At 37.9% G+C, this 26,692-nt stretch overlaps 3 protein-coding genes and 3 non-coding genes across 9 annotated transcripts in view; all 6 read right to left on the bottom strand.

Moving 5' to 3' along the window:
- The window catches only part of MSH4 (mutS homolog 4), a 97,436-nt gene extending 96,611 nt beyond the window's left edge, over positions 1–825 (bottom strand). Inside the window, exon 1 of the mRNA XM_032640502.1 lies at positions 464–825. Coding sequence (XP_032496393.1) covers positions 464–707 — 244 coding nt within the window. The 5' untranslated portion in view covers positions 708–825. The remainder of the gene's footprint in view (positions 1–463) is intronic.
- Positions 826–2,410: 1,585 nt separating this feature from the next.
- On the bottom strand, positions 2,411–10,297 carry RABGGTB (Rab geranylgeranyltransferase subunit beta). Of its 2 annotated transcripts, XM_032652269.1 has the most exons (9): positions 10,251–10,297; positions 9,092–9,199; positions 8,254–8,451; positions 7,005–7,110; positions 6,112–6,164; positions 5,923–6,033; positions 5,232–5,357; positions 3,415–3,564; positions 2,411–3,009 (listed from the first exon to the last, which is right to left on the bottom strand). In XM_032652269.1, the coding sequence occupies exons 1-9, from the start codon at positions 10,251–10,253 to the stop codon at positions 2,869–2,871; spliced, it is 996 nt and encodes a 331-aa protein (XP_032508160.1). In that variant the 5' UTR covers positions 10,254–10,297; the 3' UTR covers positions 2,411–2,868. The 2 variants fall into 2 exon arrangements, with proteins under 2 accessions (XP_032508160.1, XP_032508167.1); XM_032652276.1 differs by lacking the exon at positions 8,254–8,451 and having other exon boundaries at positions 2,413–3,009; positions 10,251–10,268.
- Positions 8,034–8,105, bottom strand: LOC116745448. Its single transcript, XR_004347432.1, has one exon. It is a non-coding gene; the product is annotated as a small nucleolar RNA SNORD45 (small nucleolar RNA).
- Positions 8,736–8,818, bottom strand: LOC116745460. The gene has a single exon (XR_004347434.1). It is a non-coding gene; the product is annotated as a small nucleolar RNA SNORD45 (small nucleolar RNA).
- Positions 9,371–9,449, bottom strand: LOC116745454. Its single transcript, XR_004347433.1, has one exon. It is a non-coding gene; the product is annotated as a small nucleolar RNA SNORD45 (small nucleolar RNA).
- A 3,477-nt stretch (positions 10,298–13,774) lies between the features above and the next one.
- The window catches only part of ACADM (acyl-CoA dehydrogenase medium chain), a 58,710-nt gene continuing 45,792 nt past the window's right edge, over positions 13,775–26,692 (bottom strand). For 2 of the 3 annotated variants that reach the window (XM_032604146.1, XM_032604174.1), the window contains 2 exons: positions 26,167–26,415; positions 24,160–24,882 (listed from right to left, as the gene is read on the bottom strand). In XM_032604146.1, the coding sequence (XP_032460037.1) occupies positions 24,811–24,882; positions 26,167–26,415 (321 nt within the window). In that variant the 3' untranslated portion in view covers positions 24,160–24,810. Of the gene's footprint in view, positions 14,319–24,159; positions 24,883–26,166; positions 26,416–26,692 lie in introns of those variants that run through there. The other variant, XM_032604155.1, reaches the window with a different exon arrangement.

Here is a 26,692-nt window from a genome sequence, read left to right as displayed (position 1 = left end):
TTGCCATGGAGAGTGACTGAGTATAAAGTAAACGAGTTGAACTCTCCTTGAAAGACATTTTTCAGACTAAACGTATCATTCACCTCAATTAGATAAAATGTTAAATCTGGTCTGTTTTCACGGCATCCTAGAAGGACTTGGTGAGTTAAGCTCAGGAGCCGAGAGGTTCACCACTTCTATCATCAAACTCATGCACAAATTCAGGCATCTGTCATCAGGGGCAGAGAGCTGGGACATCACACCGGACGTTAATGCAACCCGCCTCAGAACCAAGCCACCCGCCATCACAGCCTTGTAATGAAACTAATTTGAAGTAGAGTCCAGCCCTTTAGTCACTCAGAAACACTAAATTCCCGGAGCATCCCATTCTCATCTTCCAAACAAACCCCAACCGATACTTCTCTGTGGTAACCACCAACCACAGCTCCCTGAGCCTCCGGGAATTCACACAACCGCTCCTTACCTTGAGCTGGCCGCGCGCTGGGCGGGTGCCGAGGAAGGCTGCTGCTGCCGCTCCGGTCGCCCGCCGCTCCAGACGTGCCTGGAGGGGAGGACGAAGAGGCGGCCTGGGCTGAAGGACATCTCTGAGGAGTCTCCTGGAGTCCGAAATTGTAGCGGGGACCCTGGGACCGAGCCTCTACCAAGGAAGGGGAAACTGCAGGGGCAGAAGGCGAAGTTGGTGGGACCTCAGGACTCAGCATGCTCATAAGCCCTCTCAGAACACACCTCCGCAGGTCCCAAAGGCAGAAGCGACGCCGGGAAAAGTGCGAGTATGGTGCGCAGGCGCACGAAGCTGCACGGCGCAGGCGCAGAGCCCGCAAGGCACAGGCGCAGAGCCCGTGCAGCAACCGCCCACCTTCCCCGCCCCTCTCCCCCCATCCACACAGAGGAATGTACTTCCACGCGTTCCGGTCCCGTCACCTCCCACAGGATTTGGTCGAGCTAAATGTAAGGTACAGACCTCCTCAGCTGAAAGGAATTCTGGGCCCATCAATCCAACTTGGCAGACCCATTATTCGCACTGCACCTTATTTCCTTATCACAAGGTATTTGGGGCTAACATTCCGCACATACCTCCAAATACACTAGTTTCTTTTTAATCACATAAACTGTCACCACTGCACGCAGTGCCTGTGATAGTGGAAACAAATTTAATGCTCACACAGTAGTACAAACCATTTAACATTGGTTTCCTGGCTAAAGAGCCACTAACCCCTTACAGCTTAAATATTCACAGGGCTGTTATCACTGCAAGATTGCCCTTCACCCAGTAAGCATATGGCTGTGTGCACAGTATAGGAGGAACCAGGTTAAGAAGAGTTATTTCTTGGACAGTTTCCTCTCAATTTCTAGTACTGGGTTTTCACACATAGGTATGAACTGGTTAAGAGCAGACTACAAAAACTCAAACTAGCTTTACAACAAATGACCTTTGGGAAATTTTGTGCCTGCTTACTTTTCTTGAATACACAGTAATACCAACTTCGTAGAGATGCCAGGATTGAAAACAGAATACTCTGGATACTATTAGAAGAAATGCATTACTCAATTTGTGCAATTGTTAATATGTCAATAAATCAGGTATTCATAGAACAGTTCATCCACATGCAATGACTGCAGTCCTCAAAACTCCAACTTCCAATGACAACACTTAAATAAAATTATGTTCCATCCAATGACTTCCAAACCTTCAGAAACAAAATACTGGCAAATGCAACTCAAACCCTTTAAATTAGTGAACTGGTAAAAAAAACAATGCTAGGGCTTCCCTGGTGGCACAGTGGTTGAGAGTCCACCTGCCGATGCAGGGGACACGGGTTCGTGCCCCGGTCCACCCGGTCCGGGAAGATCCCACATGCCACGGAGCGGCTAGGCCCGTGAGCCATGGCCGCTGAGTCTACGTGTTTGGAGCCTGTGCTCCGCAATGGGAGAGGCCACAACAGTGAGAGGCCCGCGTACCACAAAAAACAAACAAACAAACAAAAAAACAACAATGCTAGACATTTCAATCTCACATTGGCCAAGTGTTGAGAATCATCACTACACACATGTAAGAAGATTCTCTAACTCTTACACAGGGTATTGCAAAGACACTCGAGCAAATTTCAACTTCCATCAAGAAAAATGTTCATTAAAATACTTCATTTTCACCAAGAACATAAAACTCTTATAAGAGATTAGCTGTGGTCTCATCTTTCTGAAAACACAGTTAACAAAAAAATACTGTGGCAACTATCAACTTGTGTTTCCTTACTCCGCAGGGAAAAAAGCCAACAATCTCCCTTGGCATTCTGACATAAAATATTAGAAAGTGAGAATATAGTCCAGATTGCAATCCTATTCCAAGATGGTGAATTGTCACTTACTTAAATCACTTTGTAACCAGCTCAGTAACCACAAACATATGAAATATTCCCAAATTTCAGCCATTTATTTTTTTTCATCTTTTAATTTCTATGGGGTTCATCAATTCTTTATCAGTTAACATTCTCATTGACAAAGACCAATTTATATTAACTATAGTTATATATAACATATCAAGGGAGTACATGGGAAAATCAGAACACAAGACTTCATCAGCTAGAGTTCAACTCAGTTTGCTGTTATGGAGACAAACAAGATAAATACACTGAAGCATAAACAAAATATTACGCTCAGAATAACAGCATTCCAGAAGAAAACGGAAAGCTGAAGGTACAATAAAGGTCTCTAATTTACAGTATGTATAATTATATAATTTATTAAAATCAACACAATTCATGTACAAAATATTAACATGGCAGCCATTAAGTTTGTTAAGCACTTCAAATACTGAAATGTTAAGACAGTAAAACTACACTAAGCAACTTTTGCATCAAGGGATCTAATCTAGCTCACTAGTTCAGGCTGAACATTCACTCTCCGAAGTATTTCTTCAGGCATGCAAAAAACAGGGCTAACAGGTTTAATCTGTTCTTCTCCCAAAAGTGACAATCCAGCAATTCCAAATAGAGTATGAAAAGGATCTACCTATTAAAAAAATAAGAATTTATAGAGTATTACAAAATGAAAACTTCTAAAACCCTGCTTCTGAACAATGATTATACTGGAGCCTACTGTATTCTCTTTATTTGAACATATGCTTAAAGTTTTCTGAAATAATGATGGTTTCAAATTGTGTTTTTAAACACAGAACCTGGTCCACACACTCATTTCTTGGCAATAAGTGACCAGAAATTTCTGTAAACTTGTTTTAGATCTTTCATATATTCTTAAATGACAATTATTTAAAAAGCATCCCTTCAAAGCAACACTTGGAAATACCATCCTTTCCCCCCACCCCCCTATTCCTAATTCTGGAAACTTAGAACCCTTAAAACACAAAGCAACACTGAAAATTTTAACTGTTACATAAACAGTCACAAATATACTTGCCATATCTCCTGGCCTGTCCGCAAATCCTCCCGTTTCTTCATCTTGACATGCTAAAATGAAACTGCGCAGTTTCTCTCTGTCAATCCAGTGAAGCCTTCCAATTATCTTTAGGGAAGCCAACACCCACCAAGAATAGCACACATCTGGTAACTAGGAGGAAAAAGCCACAAGTTGCCTCAATTTTACTTTCTGGCCCAAATATTGGGGGTGGGAAGGGAATCAAGGGATATATTGACAATGTAGTGTTTGAAACACTGAAGTCCATGAATACAATTGCTTAGAATTAAAGATAATCACTGTTAAAAAGAAGACCAAACACTCCATTCCATAGAAAACCATGCTGAATGTTTCAGTTTCAGTACTCAGTGATAACCATCCATCTACCTTATCTTCTATTTGCAATGAATACCTAAATAAGCCCCTTAATCCAAGAATCTGGTGGTAAGGCTCATGAGATCTATGGTACTATATGTTCCACTGCCTTAGGTAGAGCATTTTCAGTAAGTGCTGTCCAAGCAGTGCACAACATGCTTAAAAAAAAAAAAAAATCACCCTGGCTCCTCAAATAATGGTAACTTAAGAAATGCAGACGTTCCCACCTCAGACCGAATTTCAACAAGATCCTTAGGTGATTCACAGGCACATTAAAAGCTGTCCTAGGGCTTCCCTGGCGGCCCAGTGGTTGAGTCCGCCTGCTGATGCAGGGGACTGGGGTTCGCGCCCCGGTCCAGGAAGATCCCACATACCGCGGAGCGGCTGGGCCCGTGAGCCATGGCCACTGAGCCTGCGTGTCCGGAGCCTGTGCTCCGCAACAGGAGAGGCCACAGCAGTGAGAGGCCTGCGAACCGCAAAAAAAAAAAAAAAAAAAAAAAAAGCTGTCCTAGATTTTAAGTGCAATCCTCACCCCCAACCATCTTCTACTTATTGAAAAGCTGCCCAGGTTTTTCATTGGATCTTAACTAGAAACCACTTGTGGTTATTTTCCTACCCATTAACTTATTCAGAAATACTGAGCAAGCAAAATTAAACAAAAATACAATGACCCAGATAAAAGCATCACCATGCTCTATCATATTTTAGGTCAGGGGCTCAGCAGGCTACAGCCACTGAGTCAAATCTAGACCACAGGAATAGCTTTTAGTATGTGTAAATGATTTTTTAAAATAATAGTTTGGCGATGGGAAAATTATGAAATTCGTATGTGTAACAAGACCATAGGTCAAAGCTAAAAATATTTACTACCTGGTCGTTACAGACCCAATTCAGAGTGTGTGAAAGCTAAACAAATTTGGTTTTTCTTTAAAAATTAACAAAGATTTTAAATAAAAATGTTGTAATCCAATTTTTTAAAAAAATCTTTCATTTGGCAAATCCACTGTCCTTCCCCACCCCCCATAAGTAGGCATGGAGATTTCTGTACAAGATGCATGTGTTACTAGAAGCCTTTGACTCCCAGATATACATAATGCAAAGTAGTTAAGGTGAAAAGCTCATTATCAATTTACAAGAGCAATACTGAGATATATAAGACAAAAATTTAAGTGCTCAATCCAGGTTATAAAACTTAAAAAGTTAATCTTGGGCTTCCCTGGTGGCACAGTGGTTGAGAGTCCGGCTGGCGATGCAGGGTACACAGGTTCGCGCCCCAGTCCGGGAAGATCCCACACGCCGCGGAGCGGCTGGGCCTGTGAGCCATGGACACTGAGCCTGGGCGTCCGGAGCCTGTGCTCCGCAATGGGAGAGACCACAACACTGAGAGGCCCGCGTACCGCCAAAAAAAAAAAAAAAAAAAGTTAATCTTATGAAACGATAGATACCTTCTCTGGCCTTCCATTGAGTCCACCTGATGGAAGCTGTCGTTCACAAAGCCACCAACCAAGTAAATCAGAATTTACTCGATGCAACTGACTAGTAATAGCCAGGAATCCTGTGCAACAATAGATCTAAAATTACAGACATAAAGTACATGTGTATAATAGTTTTTCAACAGTAACATGGTGATAAAAACTACTTAAATTATTAAAGCTCCATTTTCTATCTAAAAATTTGCTGACAGTAAGAATTGCAAACAAGAACACAATTATTTGAACAAATTCAACACTACTAGGATGCAACTTTGCAATGCAAGACTACTGTCACAATTTCTTCATGGCTAAAAGCAAGCTTTATTTGACAACCATTTACATATACAACATCCTCTGGCACAAGCAAACAGGTCTTGGGGATAGGCAGGGAATGTTTTCACCTGGTTAAAAACTAATTGAAAATCAAAATATATTTTTGGTAATTACAAAACTACTTACGTTTACCTGGGTCAGAGGATTTCACCAACAGGGGACTGCATACAAAGTACACTACTGTAAAAAACGCCTTCCTTAATCAGCAATTAATTCTTATATAACATCCCACATTATATTACATTCAGTCAAATTAACTTGTTATTTTCCCAATTACACGGGTTATCCCTTCAAAACTGACACTACATTTTAATCTAGATTGATAAATTACCTGCCCAGCATGGGATTCAGAACCTGGCCTGCAACCAAATCCACCATCAAAGTTCATACATGATAAAACAAATTCGATTGCCTTTTCCACATTAATAGCATCCAGCTTCCCCTGTAAACAAAATATACCTATTAAATTCCAGAATAATCATGGAAGCTTAATCATTCCAATACAACATTTAAAACTTACCAATAGAGCCAAGGTTGCCACCGCACAAAAAGAGAATCTTGTGTCGATTTCTCCTACAAATAAAGGGATCAAGCCAAAACATTTTGTTGTCAGAGGCTTCTGATCATATTATGTAGTAAAAGTTAATTAAAAACATCATCTGTACAACTACCATGGTTAAATTTCCAAGAGTTCAGGCTTAGCATGTAAGTACATGTTAGTCACCAGGAGGAAAGCTAAATCTTTAAAAAGTGATCCATAATCACTTACTTTATTTCAAAGGAAACTAAGAACTAGAAAACTGCTTTGTGAAAAATATAAACAAATAAATTGCTTTCAAAGCCCCAGAAAGGTGACAGAAAGAAAGACTAGTCAATTTCTCAGAATAATAAACTTACCCTATTATATAAAAGTAGATTTTCACATCCCATGAAGCAGCTGGTCTCTCCTGCCTGCACTGTATTCAGCCCTAAAGCAGAGATTATCTACATTTATCAAGTCAAATACTATTCCCTCCCTCCACTCAAATATTCAGTAAGTTTGTAAAGTTTTTTGAATATTTTCCCCTTGCCAGAAAGTTTTTAAAAAACTTTACAAAGCCACCAAATATTGGGGAAAAAAGTTTCACCTACCTTATCTTTTAGACTGGCCCCCTCTGTTCCAGTACTCCTGTATGCTGATATAACTAGCACAGTGCATGCTGGAACTTCCAGCAGACCATTAACTCCAGTTAGACCAGCTGCTTAGTGGGACCTGAAAAGATGAAAAACTTAAAAATCTCCTGGTAAGTTATTAGCAAAGCCCCCAATTCGCTGAACTTTAAAATTTGCAACAAAGCTTATCACTACAATAAACACCAAAGCAGAACATTTTTGGATTGGTATTTTGGGTGCCATGGATTAAAGGGACATTACCCCAAATATCTCCAGCGAAAGAACCATCTTCTTTCTGTAGACTCTGAACATATTCCACAACTTTATTTACATCAATAACATTAATACTATCATAGAGAGTAAGAATCTGTAACAAAAACAAACCATGGTAAGTAAATACCTCTTCAACACTGGTAAGGTTGTCCTAACAATGTTCTTCCTCAACTACCTTTTAAGTTGTCAAGCAAGCATGTCCTTTTGTTTATGTACATTGTGAACTTTTCTCAAATGTTTACTTCTACTATGTATTCAAATTATAGATATTACCAACAAACAAACCTTTAACCACAAAGCATTATTTTTCCATTTATAAATTGTTAACTTAGCACCCTAAGAATCATATATACTAAACTTACATAGACTTTAAACCCTTATTTGTGGATTTTCACTAATATCAAAATCAAAGCTAACTCCAAGGAGGGAATTCCCTGATGGTCCAGTGGTTAGGACTTGGCGCTTTCACTGCCACGGGCCTGGGTTCAATCCCTGGTCTGGGAACTAAGATACCGCAAGCGCAGTTCGTCCAAAAATGTAAAAATAAATAAAAATTTTAAAACTCCACGGAAAACAGCAGAGTTGTGAAATGACAGAGTATAAACAGGGAACCACAAGCAGCTTGGTATTTCCAGATATTAGATGAAAAGCAAGATGAGACAAAAGGGAGGAAATGGCCAGGCCATGGAGAGAAGCAAATGCCATGCAGAAGTTTGACCGATACAAGAAACAGATGAAGGAGGCTTCTACACATGTGGTAAACAGGCTTTGAGCAGTTTATGTAATCCATTGTGCTATTTGCTGTTCTCTGAATAATGTTCCACATGACATTTCTATTATCAGACAAGACTTATGTAACGTAATCTATTGGGATAGGACAGGTCATGCTGTCTAATAAATAAAAGATTTCAGTGGCTTAACTTCAAAGGATTTTTCTTGCTCAGAACAAACCAACCTAACTCCACCAAGTGATTTTCAAATATTTACATATTCTGAAGATAAACATAATTACCATCCAAGGTCTCAGTGTAATTTTAGAATTTACATCAACTTTGGATTCTGCTAATACATGCCATCACATCATTGACCTTGTACAACATATACTTCATTTGAAAAGGTGAGTAACTTTTTAACATAGATACTGATTTTGTCACGTTCCTGATACCTAGTTTCAATTTCCCCACTCTCACGGAAGAGAATACATCACCAAGACTGCTGAATTTTTATTAGTATTTACCTGGACAGCACTAAGAGTGTACAAAAGATGAGGATCATGTCCAATACTAGCACTTATTCCACCACACTCGTGTTGACAAGACTTAATAAATGTCAGAATCTCTTCTCTATTCATGCGATGTAGCTGTCCCATGAGATCCATTACAGTCAGACCCCAATAGATGCCACTCATTCTCAAATATTCAGACATACAGTATTCCTAAAATACAGAATTACTTTAATGCGTCAGTTTGAATTGATGCCAGGTTAAAGATACTGAACACATGAAGCTAAATAGTCATGGTGTTACATGGCCCTAACTCCATAGCTACAAGGTTATGGGAATTCATCAGTACTAGATTATTTCCCAACATGGTAAATTTCAGCTCTTTGTATCCTACAGGGGAAAATATTTACTTCCAATTAAGTTGTTCATTTAATTTTTTCTAAGATTTTCCCACAGAGGAAAACTGGGAACACCATTCTTCAAGGTTAAACTTTTTCAAGGTCTCAGCGTAATTCTAGAGCTTAAGTGTTATCCCACATCACCGTAAACTCAGGTAATACATGCCAACACATCATTGACCTTGAAAGCATTACCTCAACTACAAAAGTAAATCTATTCCATGCCTCAAAATTCTTACCAATCTGGGCAGGAAGGGAAATCTACTTTGTCTGCCAAAGCCTCTAAATAAGTGTTGGTACGGACCATGGTTAATTCCATTGCCCCATAACCACAGATACCAGTCCTTGGCACACAGGAGTTGGATACCATTTTTAAGAAACATGGGCCATACTAACCTTATGCAGAATGGCCAACACCTTTAAAAATAAACTTTTCAACATAAAAGTATACATACGTAATCATCTTTCTTTGAGCCATAGGATGCTATATAATCTGCATGCTTCTCCACTAATAGGGTGTCGGGTGCATCTGACTTGATAATAACATCCTTCTGCGGTGTGCCCTTTCACACAAAAAGTGATTTCATACATTTTTATCTTTTAACGTTTGACCCCGGAGCATATAATCAATACACATTTGAATTCTGATTTCATCTTGCCATATAAAAACTTTCAATTTTAAAAGTATCTGACTAAAAAAGAACTAAAGCCCTCATAAAGATGCAGGTATTTTTCAGGTCTCAGGGTAATTCTAGAGCTAAAGCAGTAATAATCAACTTTAGATTCAGAATACATGCCAGCTCATCATCGACCCAAAAAATTACCTCCGTCTTCATCACTCTTTGCTTATCTTTCACCCAAACAGTTAGGTAAAATAAACATACACTATCAAACTTTACGAATTTAAGACAACATATGGCTTACATGTGGCAAAAAGTTGAAGCATTAAAATAAAAATCTTGCTAGCCCATAATTTTCAGTTAACTTCTTTAATGAGATTTTATTAATCCTAGAAACTCAGGTTTCAAAGCACCTTCCATGTTCCCCAAAAGTTATTTATCAAGCAAGCAGTCCCTTTAGCCTAATCTTCTCCAGCGTTAGTCTTAGTTTCTACAAGCCCCCAGGTGATGAGGATGCTGCTCTAGTTCTTATTTTAAGTAGGTCACGATCACTACCAATAAGAACAAAGCAGTTAATTTCCTTCACATCCCTTTAATATTTACTAGATCAAGACCACACTATTAATAATTATAAAGATTCTGAACCATATATTCATGGCCAAATGGAAGGAAATATATATGTGCGTGTATATATAGAAGAAAAAGAGAACTAGCCGGCTTTTTTGAGAGATTAAGTAACCGGGTCGTTGAACCCTGAGGCCCGCCGGATAGGAGGAAGTCTGGCCGCATGTGCAGCCGCGAGATCTGCAGAAAACGCTAAGTAATACTTCACCCTGTCTGACTCCTCAAAAAATCTTCCAAGGCCTGTGTCTTAACTCAACCATTCTCCAATACCTAGAAAATAACCCACTGGTGCCTGATCTGCTTAAACATTAGCCTACCCAGTCTCCTCCCGACCCATCTACACAGCAACCCAAAACACTACCACACTCACCATGTCTGAGACCGAAAAGAGAACTAGTCTTGTCGCTGGGCGGATTTAGGCGGCAAGCGCCTGCGCAGAGGCGTCCTTCTGGTCCCCCCCACCCCCACCCCGCACCCGACATAGCTGACCACACTCCCGCCTGAAGGAAGGAGCAGTTCCATGGCTGCCCTAGGACCCCACCGATTGCTCATAGCTGTCCTCGCTGCCTGCGCCTAAAGTCTCTGGCGCCAATTTTCTCGTCTCGTAAGGTCCGCGGTTTTGTCTACAAGGGTTTTAAGTAATGTGTAAATACCTGAATAACTTTTTTTTTTTAATGTATTTATTTATTTATTTATGGCCGTGTTGGGTCTTCGTTTCTGTGCAAGGGCTTTCTCTAGTTGTGGCAAGCGGGGGTCACTCTTCATCGCGGTGCGCGGGCCTCTCACTATCGCGGCCTCTGTTGTTGCGGAGCACAGGCTCCAGACGCGCAGGCTCAGTAATTGTCGCTCACGGGCCCAGTTGCCCCGCGGCATGTGGGATCTTCCTAGACCAGGGCTCGAACTCGTCCCTTGCATTGGCAGGCAGATTCTCAACCCCTGCGCCACCAGGGAAGCCCCTGAATAACGTTTAAGAAATCGTTTATTCTTGAGACTCTTTGAACTTCGAAGATCTGAAATGGCTGGTAATTAATAGAGTTGCACGTAGTTAAGTGTTCAATAAATGTTTTTGAGTGAATGTTAATGAAGTGTTCACATTCCCCTCTTGTTTGCCTTGGCCATTACGACCGACTCCCTCACCTACTCCCCCCACTTCTTTAGGAAGTACTAATATCTGAAATATTTGGAACTGAATTTTCAACAAAGAAACACCAATGTGCCTTTTATGAGCTTTCCACAGAAATCGGATTTACTAGGTGTGTTAACACAGCTGTTTTCAATTGTGCTTTCTTTAGGACTGTCATACTTAAGCATTTTTGAGCACGCATTAGAAAATAATGGCACCACACATCCTTGCATTCCGTAACGATTTGGAGAAGGGTTCCTGACACAGTGACTTATGTGGGTTATCAGTAATTGAGAGAATGTTGGATCTACTGTGATGATAGATTTCATTATTTCGCCCTGTAGTTCTGTTGATATTCGCATTTCTAGGTTGAGGCCACTTTATTAAATGCATGTAAGTTTAGAATTATCTATTTCTGCTGAGTTGAGCCTTTTATCATTACGTGATGATTGTCTCTAGCCCTAATAATTTTTATTTTAAAAAGTCTGCCTTGTTAAATAGTGTCGATGAAAAATTAATCCGTTGCTCCCAGAAAGAAATGGAAATTTTTATCCGAGCCAAATTTGAGGATTATAACCTGGGAAGAGCATCTCAGAAAGCTCTGAGGACTGTTCCGCGGGTTACAAGTGAAGGTACAGTTATATGTTTTTTGAGACAAAGGACTGTACATCAAATGACATATTATTGACAGTTTACATAATCCAGATATAAGTGTCATCGTGGTAGGTCGTGTGACCCCTTACAAGATCAGGAAAGAATGTTATCTTTTAAGGAGCTGTCTTGTTGATGCTGGGAGAATGTTGCTCTTTATGGTTGAGCAGGTATTCCTGCTGATGGGGGAGGTTTGGTTGATGCATAATGCAGATACACAATGCACAGTGGGGGCACAGCGGAGGCCAAAGGACAGAGAAGAATATCTTTATGTTTAAAATTTTCTTGTCTTGCCTTAAAATATGAATTTTATTTCACAATAGTAATGTAATTTCCCAGCTTTCTTTTGCCTCTAAATCAGATGGGAGAGGAGTGTTGTAGAGTGAGAAAAACCAAGGCAGAGAGAGAGAGGTCATGTCTCCTGGGAAAAGTAATACTCAAAATAAGAATAAGACAAGCATCCTATCCAAAATATAACATTCAGGTCGAGGCAATAACTGCTGAAGTAATGAAAAGTAAGCCTCTCTTCCTACTTTATTAATTCATTCATCAGATATGTATTGGATGCCAAATATTATTTATTCTAGGTTTTGGGGGTACGATGGTGAGCAAAATGGAAATATTTATAGGGAGTATCTGTTCTAGCAATTCTTGTAATCACATTCAGCAATTCTATTTCTAGCTATTTATCCTACAAATATATTCCCTTGGCTATGAAGTGACATGTGCCAGAATATTCATAGCAGCAGTCTTCATAATAGCAAAAAATAACAAATATTTTAACCATCAAAAGGTGAAATAGGGTTTCCCTGGTGGCACAGTGGTTGAGAGTCCGCCTGCCGATGCAGGGGACACGGGTTCGTGCCCCGGTCTGGGAAGATCCCACATGCCACGGAGCGGCTAGGCCCGTGAGCCATGGCCGCTGAGCCTGCGCGTTTGGAGCCTGTGGTCTGCAATGGGAGAGGCCACAACAGTGAGAGGCCCGCGTACCGCAAAAAAAAAAAAAAGGTGAAATAAACTACGGTGTATTCATTATGCAGCCATTAAAAAGAATGAGGAAACTCTGCAAACATTGTGTGGAAAGATTTACAAAATATGTTAAGTGAATACAAAAACAGAATGTACCAAACGATGTACCGATGTGCCATATGCTACTACTATTTGTGTGGGAAACAAAGGGAAAAAAATATATGGATATATTTGGGAATGCACAGAACCAAAGCAGTCACCTACTGGAGGAGAAATGGGTGGCTGTGGACAGGATTTAAGGAAAGCTTCTCACTGAGTACTCTGATACTTTTGAAACTTGGTATGTTTTACCTCTTCAAAAAAATAAAAATATCTCCCCTCCAAAGAAAAGTAGCTACATATATATATATATATATATAAAACAAGTTCATCTCTGCCTCTAGACCTCTGCTGTCCAATATAGCCACATGGAGCACTTGAAATGTGACCACTCTGATTTGAGATGTGTTGTAAGTATAAAATACACACACCCCATTTCAAAGACTTAGTAAGAAAAATAGAAATATCTCATTAATAATTTAAAAGTATTGATTGCTGAAATATTTTGGATATATTGGGTTAAAGTATTTTCTTAAACTTAATTTCATCTGTTACTTTTTACTTTTTTAATGTGACTATTAGAAAATTTTAAATTACACATGTAGATCACCTTATGTTTCCACTGGACAATGCTGCTGTAGTCTATAAGCTTTATGAGAGCTGTAGTGTCTGCTTTGTTCACCATTTCATATATTACACATATCATTTTGTAAATAAAAGGATTCCTCTTTACCTACAATTTTGTTCAAAGACCATATTGTGACTGACTACAACTATGAACGTAGTTTCATTAACATTCAGTATCTAAACTGTTTCTACTCTGGTTTAACATCTTTATTATGTCACGGAATAGCATTTCCAGGGGACAACAGTATCATATTTTACCTAAGATGCCACTAACTATAAGACACATCCCAATTGCAAAAACATCAAAAGTAGAAAAAAATAGCCAATGGCTATTAACATAAAACTTACCCAGATTTCTGAGATGTTAAATAAGAAGAAATATGCATTTTGGAATCAATGAAACATAGTAACTGAGTCATTTTTTTAAATGAAGTATATCTTATTTACAATGTTTCAAATTTACAGAAAAGTGTTTCAGTTTTATATATATATTATTTTTCAGATTATTTTCAATTATAGGTGATTACAAGATATTGAGTATAGTTCCCTATGCTATAAAGTAGGTCCTTTTTGTTTACCTATTTCATATATAGTAGTGTGTATTTGTTAATGCTGAACTCCTAATTTATCTCCACCCCCTCCCCCTGCTATAACCTTTGGTAACCATAAGTTTGTTTTCTATGTCTAATTCTGTTTTGTAAATAAGTTCATTTGTATCATCCTTTTAGATTCCACATATAAGTGATATCATATGACATTTGTCTTTGACTCACTTCACTTAATACGGTAATCTCTAGGTCCATCCATGTTGCTGCAAATAGCATTATTTCATTCTTTTTTATGGCTGAGTAATATTCCAGTGTGTGTGTGTGTGTGTGTACACACGCACACATATGCATTTTCTTGATCCATTCATCTGTCAATAGACATTTAGGTTGCTTCCATGTCTCCACTATGAGTCATTTATTTCTGAAATGGCAAATGTAGAAGCAGAATATTACATGCTCCATGCTGCATATTACACTTGTAAAATTATAACCTTCTATATATTTTATGACATCCCTGATTTTTTTTATTCCTCCATTTTTGTATTCACTTCAAGCAAATGAAATCTTGTCTAAAGTCTTAGAATTGCAGACCTTCTTAACTAAGTAGTTCCAATAATAAAAGGAACTCTGATAGGAAAGATGCGGGTATATAAGGACTGGAATTCTGGAGCGATTTAAGAGAAACTTTCTAAACAAAGTTGTAGATAAAAAACATTTTAAAATGTAAAATCCTGTCTAAGGGACTTCCCTGGTGGTCCAATGGCTAAGACTCCATGCTCCCAGTGCAGGGGACCCCGGTTCGATCCCTGATCAGGGAACTAGATCCCTCATGCCACACCTAAAAGGTCCCGCGTGCCACGTCTAATACCCCGTGCAGCCAAATAAATAAATATTTAAAACAAATAAATAAATAAAATGTAAAATCCTGTCCTTTAATTTTGAACTATAAAAAAGAGCTTGAAGCTTTAAAAAAAAAAAGATACATTGAGACATCTAGGTTTTAAGATTTAAATTGGTTGCTAGAAATTGGTTTTAATATATTGGTTCCCTCCTTTTATAATGAGTTAAATAAAACTTTTGACATGTATTCACTTTATATTTATATGCGTCATGATTTTACCATTTTGAAAAGTATACATTTCCTTAGATACCCAAGTACACTCAACAGATAGAGCTAAGTAAACTGCATTGCTTGAGAATGGCACCTCAAGATCTACCCAAGCCAAGGCAGGTCTTTTCTTGGCTCTCACAGCCACTCCACAGCCTTAACTTTTTTGGACTCTATTTATGTAGGTTTTGCCCTCCTTACTGATTTTTTTTTTTTCACCTCCTTACTGATTTTGTGTCTTGTTATTGTTTCTGCTTCAGGCACAGTTCATAATTTAATCTCATTGGTGGCAATGATTAAGACTATGTTTTTATGACCCACTTGGTGATCTCTGTCTGCTATAGAAGTCTATTTCTCTCATGGGTGAGAAATGACAGAAAATCTGGTTTATTCACTCTTGTCTATGTGTGAGAGCTCTAATCAGTTAAGAATTTAAAGCCCACTGAAAAGAAAAACAGCTTTGAGATCTGGACTGTTGAGTTTATTTTGGCCTGTGACTGAAGTTGTTGTAGATCTGAAACTTTTAAGTTCTCAGTGTGTCTGTTTGTCTATAATTGAGGACGGCTTTGCCCTCTTATTGCACATCTATGAAATACTTTCCCACTTCTGAGCAGTGTAAACTAATAAATCAGATTATGCTTCATATTAAGGAACTCTATTCTGATTAGTTTATAGAGATAAATAGGCACTTATATAAATGGGTTAGTCCCCAAATTAACAGAAAAATTGTAAAAATTAACTTCTAATACTTTGAATGAGCTAGACTTTAAAGGAAAACAGTCATTCTGATAAAAACTACTAGCTCAAAAAACATTTTTAAAAATTCAAGTTCACATAGTAAGATGAATCTGTGGACAAATTAGAGAGGTTTGTAATTTGGGTTAAAGAGAAAAACAGCTATGTGTCTTTTTCTCTAATTATCAGTATAATACAAGTATAGTACTATATGTTTAAGTGCAGTTTATTTTTAAATGAAGAGACTAATTAGTCTGGATTTCCTGAACTTTTTATAATGATTTATTGGTCAAATTAGCTAACCTAACACCTAAATGAAGTTTAAGATTTTTGAAAATGTAATTTTGGGTTCCACCATATTGAATCATAAGTCTAACAAAATTTGTTTATTCCAACAGTAATTATGTTTTGAATTATGTCAGATTATAGATAATTTCCATGATCTTTAGGAAATGTAAAACCTTGGACTGATATTGAATTAATTAATGAATAATCAAATATGCCTGGATTGTTTCTTGGATAGAATATTAAATCATTGATTACTGAACATAATTTTAAGCTTATATACTTTTGTTTCTTACTTTGATATGCTATGGAATAAGTTACATTTGGGTCAAGTTAATAAATATGTTTCTTTTTGCCACTTCAAGGTGTAAAGGGATATGCATAGATATATAAAGTTGTGTTAATATTCATGAGCTTTGCTAAAATGTTCGTGTGTGAAAAACAGTTCTCAATGACCTGCTTCCCAGCTTTCTCTGAAGCAGAAGTTAGTTTCTACAATTAAGTCATAATAATAAGGATTATTATATCACTAGAGTTGGACCAATAGTGATAGAGAAATACAACTATGTATGTGTTTTTATTTTTCAAGAGAAAATGAGTAGTTTTGTTCCAAGTATCGGCTTGTTCTAGAATATGAAAAAGCATTGTGAAGGACAAAACTTTAGGAAAGTGAATTTTATTTGCCTTGGTGTGTAATACCTGAATCTGAGAAAAACACTGGAAGGTGCTAAAATTTTGGCAAAGTTCACTCAGTTTTATGGGGCTTGCTTACTTGGTTTACTGATTGACCCCTTCACCAAAGGTAAAAGGTTACTCTTTACCGTCTGCCTACATACCAGAGATTTTGTCTTAACAGAATAAATTTTCTGTGTTCTATGTGTTGAAATTTTAATACCCTTAATTATTTTAAAAAAAGGAACAAAGTTTCCTCATTTGAGAAACAAAGTTCTGTATAATCATGTTATATTTTTCTGTGTTTATTTTTATTTATTGTCCCTTTAATTAAATAGGTAAACAAGTGTTCTTTCTCAGGTACCTATAATCCTATTTTAAGCAAGTGATCAGATCATCTGACATCTCTTGATTTTACCTTCTCAAGGTTAAATCTTGAATTTAGAAAAATAAAAATTTCAGGATATATTTTACATCTAAATATATCTTTGAAACTTCCTGGAGTAGAGGGATTGGGAGGCTGGAAAATAAAAAATCTATTCTTTCACCTCATAAAAAGAAAGATATTAGAAATAATTAAGTTTATTTCATGTGCCCCATATTTCTTATTTACCAACACTACTGTGGGAGCTTTATAGAAAAATTTAGTAAATATTTCAGATCAACTCAGCCTTCCATAGCTTAAATTTGTATAGGTAAAATATTATTAATATAAATATGTCCAAAATTGTATACTTTATGAGAAGGCCCTGGAGATTTGTCAATTCTCTTTGTTTCCCTCAGGGGAAATAATGGTTAAATTCTTATGAAATAATTATGCACTATGCTGTAATAGAGATTTGAACTCAATTCCATTCTGATATTATTGGGTATCTATACAACTTTCAGTCTTGGTCATTACAATGGACTGAATGTTTCTGTCCCCCCACAAATTCATATGTTGAAATCCGAATCCCCAGTGTGATGGTATTAGTAAGTGGGGCCTTTAGGAGGTAATTAGGTCATAAGGGTACAGTCCTCATGAATGGGATTAGTGCCCTTATAAAAGGGACCCCAGAGAGCTCTCTCACCCTATTTCTGCCATGTTAGTGTAAAAGAAGTTAGAAGTCTGCAACACAGAAGAGGGCAGGCATCTTGATCTTAGACTTCCTAGCCTCTAGAACCATGAGAAATACATTGTTGTTTAAACCACTCAGTCTATGGTGTCAACTGAAAAAAAACGTATGACAGAAAAACTGCGAGTTGTGTTTATTCAATGTCTCACTGAGGACTATAGCCCAGGAGACAGACTCTCAAATAGCTCTGAGAAACTGTTCTGAAGAGGTAACGGGGGAGGTCAGTATACATGTGATTGTGGTGAAGGGAGTATGTGCAACCCAGCACACATCTCTATAGAAGTTTGCTGCTAGACATGAAGAACAGATATCTTAATTAATGGTTTTAGTGCTTTTCTAAGTATGGGAAGATGCAAGAATCCAGGTTCATAAAAAATTTCTCCTGAAAATACCTATTTTTCCTGAAGGTCTGTTCTGTCAGTTTTCCCAGAGCATAGAATGCTTCATTCTACCCTGAATTCCTTTCAGGCTGTGTTGAAGGTCAGTGACTGCAGGGGCTAATAGCTTAATTCTTAACAGAACTGGATGGTAAGTAACATTCTTTAGTTGGCAGTGGTATTGTTGTAGCAGCCTGAACTAAAACGGTTATCTACAGATAGTTTCTGTTTTACTCTGATGCTAGCTTGAGGGCTCTGCCTATAGATCTACAGGCCAAAGTTTGTGCATTCAGGAACGGACAGTCGCAGAGCCTCATGGGAAGAATCAGGTGCTTTGAACTGTCAATAGAGACGTCAAAGAATAGTTTTGTGGGTACACATTTCCAAACTGACATAGCTTAGACACATTTCACACCATACCAATGGACTGAGTCAGGATTTCTAGAACTCTTTTGTCTAGAAGCAGACAGTTCTTTTTTTTTTTTTTTTAATCAATTTTGGTTCATCTTTCTATTATTTATTTACTTTTAAAATTTATTTTTTTTTGGCTGCGTTGGGTCTTTGTTGCTGTGCATGGGCTTTCTCTAGTTGTGGCCAGCAGGGGCTACTCTTCGTTGCAGTGCGCGGGCTTCTCACTGCGGTGGATTCTCTTGTTGCAGAGCACAGGCTCTAGGCACGTGGGCTTCAGTAGTTGTGGCATGCCGGCTCTAGAGCACAGGCTCAGTAGTTGTGGTGCATGGGCTTAGTTGCTCCATGGCATTTGGGATCTTCCTGGACCAGAGCTTGAACCTGTGTCCCTTGCATTGGCAGGCAGATTCTTAACCACTAGAAGCAGACAGCTTCTTGAAAGTAGTTTACTGATCCAAGATCCAACAGAGCAATTACAGAGAACTGAAGGGACCAACGAGGGAAATTTAATCATGGTTACTTGTTTGGAATATTATTTATGCAGTTGTTATGTTCTATTTTTATGGATATGTAAGGAAGCCCTTTTTAATTCTTAGGCTATCTCTAGTCTTCAATTTAGTAGATTCTGCTTTTGTAAACTGGAATTTTAAAATGGTATCTGATTCTCACTGTGTCCCCAGAATTTAGAAACATTTACTGAGTCTCCTTACATTTCATGGCAATAATCAAAAGGAATCTTTACTCGTGTTTACCAGCATATAATTGAACAAATTGATTGTGTAACCAAAGCCATACCTGGAGTGTCATAATTGAGACCAATTCACATTTACTCATGTATGACAAACCCATTATTAAAAAAACAAGTTGACTTTATACGTAGAGTCAGTGCCTACAGAGCTGCCCCAGTAAAACTGGAATGGTACCTGGCTTACAAGGTTCTAGTCTTACAGATGGTAAGGAAGGTCCCTTCTATAGTAAATTTTAGAGATGCTGAGGAAGAAATTTACCTAAAGTCTTAGGTACTACTGGAGAAATCTGGTAGAGAGTTTCTTGAGCTTGGTTCCAGAGGCTTTTAGAAGTCCAATTTCAGTGTCCTTATGAAAACTTTCATACAGAGGTTAATCCTGCAGCTTTAATAATTGTTCAGTATTGCACATCTCTGGATTTGCAAAGTAAATCTGAGGAGGCCTGCATAGTTAACACCCTTACTGTACAAAGGTAATCAGGCCAAACCTAATGAAACCTGTGTTTTTGTATCAAGAGTAATCTTGGCAGATTATTTATGCTCACACGAAAAGAGACTGTCAAAACACATTGTCAAAGACTTGGAAATGTATAAAAGAAATTACTGAGTGTCCTTTTAGTGGACTGCTAGGTATTATCTCATGGATCCTCTAAAGAGGTATATACCTGTGATTGTCTATTGGCTGGCTGAACTGTTTTACAACTCTGTTAAAAGTTAAATTATAGAAAATGGACAGTAATGAAAATGAGCCATGAACTACAAGTGGTTTCTCCTGTATAGAAAAGATGACCCCCCTGGGACTTCCCAGGCTGTCCAGTGGTTAAGACTCCGTGCTCCCAATGCAGAGGGCATGGGTTTGGTCCCTGGTCAGGGAAATATGATCCTGCATGCCACACAGTGTGGCCTAAAAAAAAAAAAGAGAAGATGACCCCCTCTTTAGGTTTTTTGCCCTACCAGGTTTACATCTATTAGCAAATTCTTTTAAGCATTTCTAACTGCCGATATGTCTGTTTTTCAAATTCTCCCTTATACTAGTTTTAACACCTTGTTAGTTCTCTCATTCATTAATTAGTTATATGAAACCTTTAAAAAAAAAAAAAACCTGTTGCCTATAGAGTTCAATCTTCAATCTCCAAAGAACTTTTGTATTATCTGGTTACAGGGTATATATTCAAATCAATGGGTGTCATTCTAGAAGCCATGTAAACAGCCTTTTTTTTTTTTTTAATTCAGAGGAGTCTTGGAATAAACTCTTCTCCCTATATGCAAATTGATGACTCTGGTAGATTCCTTAAACATTCAATAAATTTGCCATAAACATATCAGATCTTTTATAAAATTATGTCTTTTCCAGGAACCATCAAGTCACAGATGTAGGCAACTAACAATCATGTTTGTAGTCTGACTCTACCTATCCTCCTGGCTGTAATGGCCCCCACCAGTCAGCTTTTATAAGTGGCGGGAAATCTAATATATAAGTATTAGGTCTTATTCCATCATGGGATCAAAGAAGCAGAGGAAGAAGCTAGGCTATAGAACAAGAAAGAATGAAACATGACAGGGAAAATAGAAAGGTACTATTTCATGGGTTCCTAAAGACTATTTGGGTTCTAGATCCTTCCTAAAACTGACTCTGTTCCAGCCTTCAGATCCATGAGGCACTTCGATATACTTAAAATATATTTGTCCATATTTTGCCTAAGTAGCTTAAGTTCATTTGTGTTACTTGTGACTAAAAGCTCTTAACTGATAGTTATATAATTGCTTAATACTTATCAAAGGTACTTTAATATTCTCATTATGTAGCTTTGGAATACAGTTACATGTCTAGAAACTTTATATTTACAATATGTAGGTGAATTTTTGAACTTGTGTAAATTCAAATTTGCATTTGGAATGTATATATTCCATTTAACTTGTAATTTCTATGTAACATCCAATTTATTTAGAAATCTCCTACCAATCTTGAGCTGTACCATTAAAACACAGTTTCATAATTGAGCATGAAAAAGCCATTTAAACTTTCTTGGTAAAAGATTAGATTTTTATTTTCATAATTTAGTGAGGTGTAAGAGGAAATGGATTTAGTTTTTGTCCCCAGTCCCTGGGTGAGCCTGTAAGTGAAAGTGGGGTCTGGCTGCTCACCCCTCAAAAGCTAATAAAGAGGCAAGGTTGGTGGAAAAGAAAGTTTGCTTTATTTTGGATGCCGGCAACGGGGGGCGGGGGCAGGGGAAGAAGGGCAGATGCCTGTCCAAAGGCTGGCTCCCCCCCAAGCCTGACAGTCAGGAAGCAAGAGCTTTTATACAGAGGGAGGGGGCTACATGCAGAAATGGCATAGTCAGCTCTGACAGTCATCTTGAAATTGGTCATGTAGTGGTCTGACCAGTGTCATCCTGATTGTTTTAAGTACAGTTAATTTTCAGTTCCAGGGTCAGTTTGTTCCCATTTCCTTGAGGCCAGTTCTCAGAATTGTAGCAGCTTATGTCATGGCTACAGTCTGGTCATCATGTAGTTAACTTCTTCCACCTGGTGGGGCTTTCAGTGTCTGTAAGACAGCTCACATGATATGGCTCAGAATATTATCTATAGCCCTTGAGGAGGAGCTAAAGGTCCTTGGCTTTGCTTACTGCCTAAACTATTATTGTTTTGTCCTGTTTGACTTTTCTTTGCTTCTGCATTTTCTCACTTCTCTGATTAAACTTATGCTTTGGCTAAAGTTTTTCCACAGACAAAAGGCAGGTGAAGGACATGAGGTTGGGGAAGAAGGACCATAGGGTCCTGCTCCGTTTCAAGCTCATCCAATCCTTGGAATTTCCTGAGCAACAGGAGTATCTTTTATTATTTTTAAAAAATAAATTTTAGGGACTTCCCTGGTGGCACAGTGGTTAAGAATCCACCTGCCAATGCAGGGGACACGGGTTCAAGCCCTGGTCCGGGAAGATCCCACATGCCGTGGAGCAACTAAGCCCATGCACCACAACTACTGAGCCTGCACTCTAGAGCCTGCAAGCCACAACTACTGAGCCCACGCGCCACAACTGCTGAAGCCTGTGCACCTAGAAGCCCGTGCTCCACAACAAGAGAAGGCACTACAATAAGAAGCCGGCGCAGCACAACAAAGAGTAGCCCCCGACCGCCACAATGAGAGCGCAGCAACAAAGACCCAACGCAGCCAAAAAATAAATGAATAAATAAATAATAAAATAAAATTTTAAAAAATTTACTTATTTGGTTGCACCAGGTCTTAGTTGCAGCACACAGGATCTTCATTGCAGCATGCAGGATCTTTAGTTGCAGCGTGTGGGATTTTTTTTGTGCCATGTGGGATCAAGTTCCCTGACCAGGGATTGAACCCAGGCCTGCACTGGAAGCATGGAGTCTTAACTGCTGGACAACCAGGGAAGTCCCTCTTTTATTATTCATAATGAACCCCTTTCAAAAGATCATAGTAGAGTTTGTGCTAATGAGGTGACTTAGGGTGGAGCCCCTAAAGAGGCTCAGGGTGGGGCCAATCACCAGAAAGACCAAGTAATTAGAGGGTAGTGTTGTGGTCTAAACTGCCCCCCCACCCTCGCCCCAAATTCATATGTTGAAGCCCTAACCATTCCCATGTGACCATGTTTGAAGATAGGGACTTAAGAGAAGTAATTGAATTAAATGAGGTCATAAGGGTATGGCTCTAATCTAATAAAACTGGTGTCTTTGTAAGAAGAAGAGACACCGGAGCTCACTCTCTCCCTATGCATGTGCACAGACAAGAGGCCATGTGAGAACAGAGTGAGAATGTAGCTGTCTACAAGCCAGGATGAGAGGCCTCACCAGAAACCAACCCAGATGGTACCTTGATCTTGGGACTTCTAGCCTCCAGAACTATGAAAAAATAAATTTCTGTTGTTTAAGCCACCCAGTTTGTGGCATTTTCTTATGGCAACCTTAGCTGACTAATGCAGGTGGGAACTTAAACCCCACCCTTGACATCTGGGCAGGAGAGGGAGGCTGTAAATTCTCTACCGAAACTTGAACGATGAGATTCAGGAGTTTCCAGATTAGTGAACACACTGAGGTACTGGGAGGGTGGTACATTGGGAGAAGTTATGAAAGCTCGGTCTCTCTCCTTATACCTTGCCCTTTGCATCTCCTCCTTTGTAAAAAACCAGTAAATGTATTTTACCTGAGTTCTGTGAGCCATTCTAGCAAATTATCAAACCCAAGGGCAAGGTCATGGGAATACCCGAATTTGTAGCCAAAGTGGTCAGAAGTGTGGGTAGCCTGGGGATCCAGGACTTATAGTGGTGTTTCTGAAGTGAGATACCACTTCAGACGGAGTGGGCGGAGCCCTTACACCTGTGGAGTCTGATGCTAACTATTCTGAGTTACTGTCAGAATAGGATTGAACTATGGATTCCCAGTTGGTATCAGAATTGGAAAATCATAAGTGATGTCAGAAACACCATTTAGTATAACATATTTTAGCAGTATTTGATGTTTAGAATTACAAAGAAATAGTAAATTCACATTTGGTTCTTTCATTATTTCATACTGATATTTTCTGAAGTATCTAATAATGCAATCTAGTGAACAAATGGACAGGTAATTATGCAGTTCAAAATCAAAACATGAATTTTTTTCTATCACAGTAAATAAACCAAGTACACACTATTGCATGAAGTAATAAGACGTCTTGAAAAGAATACAGATACACAAATTGAACAGATACACAACACTGAACAATTTTAGTTAAGTTCATTTTTAGAATGTATATGCATGGAATGAGACTGTACAGTAGCCCAAACATTAACCAGAGACCAACAGAGTCATATAAAAATAATTTAAGGGAAAGTTTATTGATTTATTTTAAATAAGGCAAGTGAAATGTGGGCTCAGAATTAAACAAGATTTTCAAGTAACTTTTGGTCATTGTATAAAGGGAGAATATGAACATCAAATTTTTGGTTATTACTGTACAAAATGGAAAACAAATGCTTTCCAAATTGCAGTAAAATTAACTCCTCTAACACAAATACCACTAAGTCTACAAAGTCACTGGCAAGTTATTTAAATCCCAGAATATTTTCTCAATGTAAATTTTGGAACATTCTGAATACTTTTATAAACCTTCCTGTCATTGGAAAAACACTGAAATTCCAAGAAATTTCTGTTACTTTAATTATAAGAGGTCAAAACAACAAGCCAAATGTATCTTTCTAGGTTAATGTGATTCAGGTACAATGGAACTAAAGGACAACACATAATTTTAATAAAACCAAATCTATTATAGAAAAGGCAAGTCATAAAGCTAAACAAAAATAGAAAACTACTATTAGCATCAGTTGCATAGGTTTAGTATAAGAGTACTTATTTTAAAATTTTTACTGGAAAAAACCTTAAAGCCTGCTCTTTCTCTTTCCTGGAGTTTAAGTAGTAGATCATGTTCTAAATACTCAACAATTACTAACATGGTGATCTGGTTAATTTTTATACCTGCCAATGTGTTCACGGGCTATAATAATCCTTTGAATTTGTGCTGTACCTTCATAAATCTGCAAAAAATAAGAAAATACATGTAGGTTAAATATATTCCGTATGTAAACACCCAGTATTTTGGACAGTACTCTAAGCTCCACTGCAATACCAAACTGAATCAAACCACATATAAGGTCTGTAGTCTACAGTGATTCTGAAACTTGATTTTCTGAACCCCATGAAAACACATAAATTCTCTAAAGATTAGTTAAAATTATTATAAAAACTCATTTACCAAAATTTTGGAGGACAGTCTTAAAACATCAAAAAAAAGGATATTAACATTTCAAAAAGTGTTTGGGAAATCTAAGTTCAATGTTGCTAAAATATTTTAACCAACTTTTTTGAACTGTTTTTAGCTAGTTGTCGCCTTCAGTCATTTTCTGTTCTTACTCTTAAACCTGATTTCTATCTCTTGTTGCCTAAGGAACACAGTTGCTAAAGAAAAAGATGCTGAAAGGATTTGTTTTTGTTCATTTAGGTAGCCCTAGTAGCCAGCCCTCACTTCCAGTTTAAACTTCTAACCATTTATTAGTTCAGATGGCAGAGAAAAGCTAAAACGTAATAATTACAAGCTCCAGGGAAGGGAGAGTATTACCAGATAAACCCGTAACTTTGGATAAGGCACAAATTCTGGTTCTCAGTTTTTTCAAGTCTAAATTGAGGGGCTGCACTGTCTAAATTTCTTTCTCTAACATTCTATGATTCTACCTCTGGATTTCAAATGACTGGATTTGTCAAATAATTTGCTGGGGGTTGAGGAAAGCAAGGGAAGAGATATTGAGAATCATGGCTTATAATTACTTAAACTACATGTGGACATGAGCATTTATATCTTATTCACTAAATTACTCCTATCTCTAAGTTTTTCTAACCATCAATTTAATTTATAAGACAGAGTCATCTATATCACTTTCTCCTCATGTTTTTTTTATCTCCCAAATATGACTTTAAGAGTTGTCAGGTAAGAGTCAAAATAAAATAACTTAATTAATTTAAATGATACACATACTTTTAGGAGAGCAAAGAGTGAGTTACAATTAGCTAGGATGTTAAGAATCAAAGAAGGCTGATCCAGACATCCTGTACATGTCTGCACCATTTACTCTGTTAGCCTGTTCTCTCTCAAGGAATACACTTCAATGTAACATTCTTCCTTGTGTTAACTAGTTCCAAAAATTTAGGCTCACAGCCATTTATTATAATGATTTATTATTACCTGTGACATAAAAATCTATAATCAGAAATCTACTATGTCATTTATGAATATTATGTTCCTTAAAAATCATTTTTAACATTACCTGATAGATCTTGGCATCCCTCATTAGTTTTTCTACAGGATATTCTGTATTATATCCGTTGCCTCCGAAAATCTGAACAGCATCAGTAGCTACCTGATTTGCAATATCTCCAGCATATGCCTTTGCAATAGAGGCAAAATAGGTATTTCGGCGACCAGAATCAACCTCCCAAGCTGCTCTCTGGTAACTCAATCTAGCTAGTTCAACCTTCATTGCCATGTCAGCCAGCAAAAATGATATTCCTTGGTGCTAGAATTAAACAGAAAAAAGTTTAAGGATATTTATTGACTAAAAGTTTTTTCCCTGGAACTTTTTTTTTAACTTTTAAAACTAATTTTAGACTTAAAAAGTTACATTCTGCTTCCTCCAGTGGTAACATATTACAAAACCATAGTATAATAAACATTGGTAAAATGTTGTCAGCTAAACTATATATTTTATTCAAATTTGGCCAAGTTTTCCACCAATGTCCTTCTTCTGTTGAAAGATCCCATCCAGGATTCCAACTGAATTAAACTGCTATTTC

The sequence above is a fragment of the Phocoena sinus genome, chromosome 1 (assembly GCF_008692025.1).
Source record: "Phocoena sinus isolate mPhoSin1 chromosome 1, mPhoSin1.pri, whole genome shotgun sequence".
NCBI classification, from domain to species: Eukaryota; Metazoa; Chordata; class Mammalia; order Artiodactyla; family Phocoenidae; genus Phocoena; species Phocoena sinus.
Note: the sequence above shows the minus strand (reverse complement) of the source record. Positions and strands in the feature narration are given on the sequence as shown.